Source organism: Aedes albopictus, chromosome 2, assembly GCF_035046485.1.
Source record: "Aedes albopictus strain Foshan chromosome 2, AalbF5, whole genome shotgun sequence".
NCBI lineage: Eukaryota > Metazoa > Arthropoda > Insecta > Diptera > Culicidae > Aedes > Aedes albopictus.
This window is the reverse complement of record NC_085137.1, coordinates 291,780,444-291,783,460: the sequence shown is the minus strand read 5'-3', so window position 1 is coordinate 291,783,460 and position 3,017 is coordinate 291,780,444. Positions and strand designations below refer to the sequence as shown.

Here is a 3,017-nt window from a genome sequence, read left to right as displayed (position 1 = left end):
ACGGCAAAGTGTCTGCCCGGATCTACCCTGACCTATCAGCAGGAACTCATGTTTGACTTTTGAGTAGCGGCGTGTGTGTGAAAACTTTTTTGCAATGAGCCATTTTACGAGATGTTTCGGATCAGCTGATCGCTCATTTCACGAATAAAAATTTGACAGGAGTTCGCGTCGTAGCCCGTGAGTGTTAATATCAATATCAACACCGTATCAATACTTTCGTGAAACTGTAGTAAACACGGTACCACTCGAATCAGCTCAAATGCATCGATCCTCAACGCGATGGAACCTTGAAAGTGTGTTTTTCGTGTGTTGTAATTTACCACTGGTAAACATTGTCCTTTCGTTTACGTTCACCATAAATAGCTTTGATAAGAAATCCACGATTTCAAGGGTTGTGTGTGGGGTAAATTCATTACTGATAGTAGCTATAATTCTCATTTTCATCAACTATGTCTTCGTTTTTAGCAAAACTGCCCAAAGTACAGGGCATTCCGGAATGTGTGGCTGCAATTGCCCTTTGAACAGCTATAACAAATTCTCTGCTTTGAACAGGAACAATCCTAACAAAACATAAGTGTCTATAGACAGGTAAACCTACGAATGGATTTTTTGGTTTTGGTCTCTGATGCTGGCTGGTGGCTCGCTGCAAGTGGTATGTTGGTAGGTAGGGTACGGGTTCATTTGATCAAGGGATCCTATTTTGACATTCCGCTATTGCACGGGTCAGTTTTTCAACAATGATTGTATTTATTTTTTGTGCACGGTAAGATAGGAGCAGCATCTAACTGTGTAGCAGGGAAGTGTACACAATAGAACCCCCTCCTAAATTGTCGCTCACCCTATGTAGCGTATTTCTGTTGATCCGAAATATTATTGAATTAACGTTTAATGAGTTTAAAACGTATTAACCTGTATTAACTAACAGAATATTAAGGCAAAATCAAGGCACTTTCCTCACAAAGTCCTGAAAGTTCCTAAGAAAATTCTTAGAAGATTTTTTCCCAAAGTTAGGCAGCCTGCATCAGTTAAGCATTCTTTGAACTCTCTTCCTACTAAATTAAGAGAAACCTTCTCATAAGTATGTAATAAAATTTTCATACTTTTGTGATCTACTTATCCTGAAGCGCAATATAATTTTTGATTATTTTCTTGTCGCAACTACTGCTACAAAATTGTGAACCAATTATTTTATTTCTCATTGTTGAATGACATGTGTAATGATGATATGTGTTATTGATTAACCATGACCATGAACTTGATCTGTCTTATTTTTTGCGGTTCAGTTGCTTCCACTGCCATTCAACGGCACCTGGACCCATGAAGTACTTCTTGTAGGCGTTTCGAATTGACGCTGCATTTTTAGTGTAGTTTCTGGAGCTGGATGGTTGCATTGATTCCAGCTCTGATATTTCGTTCCTCCATGTTCCTAAATGAGAGAAAATAGTAATTGAATAATAGGTTTGTTATAGAATGTAATGCAAGTATGCATTTTTATGCAATTTAGTTTCTTAATTCATATTTGTTGTAACTCATTCCAGTTATGTTAATGAGTCAACAGAGCTGGGCAATAAAATATGATTGCATAAAATATTGTATCCTATTTACTAGAGAACAGATTTTTGCAACTCGCTGCATGTATTCTTACCTGGAATAGTTTCACCAGTTTCCAAGTCTTCGTGGTCGACACATCCAAATGGGAAATATGTAGTTGGACTTGTTTCCCGCAACCAATTGTGTAAACTACAAGCAGCTTTCACAATCTCATCTACCTTCTCGGGAATCAAATCAATCGGTCGTGTGAAAATTCGGAAACGTGACACAAGTATTCCGAATGCGTTTTCCACAACTCTCCGGGCACGCGAGAGTCTGTAGTTGAATATTATTTCTGCTGCTGTCAATAATCCATGATGCGAGTACGGTTTCAACAGATAAGCTGACAACGGAAAAGCATCATCTCCAACCAAAATACTTCCGCGTGGAAATCCAATCGTTCCGTTTTCAATACCCTTCTTCAAGCTGCAGTTACGAAAGATAGAAGCGTCGTTGACTCGGCCATTTTTGCCAATATCAACGTACATGAATTTGTAATTTGCATCCACGAGGGCAAACAGAATCGTACTGAAGTAGCCTTTGTAGTTGAAGTAGTTGCTATTACTACAAGGAGGACATTGAATTCGGATGTGTTTCCCGTCCAAAGCACCGCAACACTTGGGGAAGTTCCATTTTCTGTCGAATCCATTTGAAACCGCATGCCATTCGTCGGATGTGGAGGGTGCCTGAAATTTGTTATTTTTAGGTAGAAAATACATCAACAGGATACCTTTTATTACAAACCTTCATGTATTTTCCGAGAACCTTAGAAATACTCTGAAGCACTGGCACAAGAAACTTCGATATTGTCGGCTTGGGTATGCGAAAACAGGCTTCCAACATGCCAAAACTGCATCCGGTGGCTAGGTAAGCTACACACCAAATTTTTCGAAACGCTTCCAGCACAAAAAAAATCAGCAAAATAAATTGCTGAATTTCAGCAAAATTTTTGCTGAACTTCAGCACAACGTTGCTGATCAACTGTCAAAATTGCTGGATGGGTCAGCAAGTTGAAAAATAATTGCTGATATTCAGTAAATTCATATTGCTGAATGAAATCAGCACAAAAAAAATCAGCAAAATTTGCTGAATACCAGCAAACAAAATTTGCAGTGTAGGACTACCTCCAGTTTCACTTTTGCCGGTATTGCTTCGCGGAAGAATGTGTCACTTTTTGTTATGTATGGCTCAACCAGGTTCAATAATTCGTCAAATTTTTCCGGACTGATGCGTAAGAAATTTCGATAGGATTTTGGGTCCTCTTCTCTGATCTCGGAAAGTAATGTGGCGCTGAATCCAAGATTTTTTCGACGTGCAATCCATGGTCTGACCCACACTTTCCGTTTCGAGCGCTTCCGTTTCTTCCGAATCGATGTTGTTTTCAAAATTTCCTCTTCCACCAAATCACACACAATATTCAACGCGTT

At 39.1% G+C, this 3,017-nt stretch overlaps 1 protein-coding gene across 1 annotated transcript; it reads right to left on the bottom strand.

The window, feature by feature from the left end:
- Positions 1-852: 852 nt before the first annotated feature.
- On the bottom strand, positions 853-2,711 carry LOC134287130 (uncharacterized). The gene is made up of 2 exons (XM_062848810.1): positions 1,646-2,711; positions 853-1,426 (listed from the first exon to the last, which is right to left on the bottom strand). Exons 1-2 carry the CDS (start codon positions 2,307-2,309, stop codon positions 1,266-1,268), a joined length of 825 nt encoding a protein of 274 aa, XP_062704794.1. The 5' UTR covers positions 2,310-2,711; the 3' UTR covers positions 853-1,265.
- Between the last annotated feature and the right edge of the window lie 306 nt (positions 2,712-3,017).

What these genes read in the sequence shown, in the direction of transcription:
- LOC134287130 (XM_062848810.1), bottom strand. Translation starts at nt 2,309, where the DNA reads ATGTATTTTCTACCTAAAAATAACAAATTTCAGGCACCCTCCACATCC. An exon ending in AACTGGTGAAACTATTCCAG is followed by an intron (nt 1,427 to 1,645) that starts GTAAGAATACAT and finishes TCTCTCATTTAG; the next exon opens with GAACATGGAGGAACGAAATA.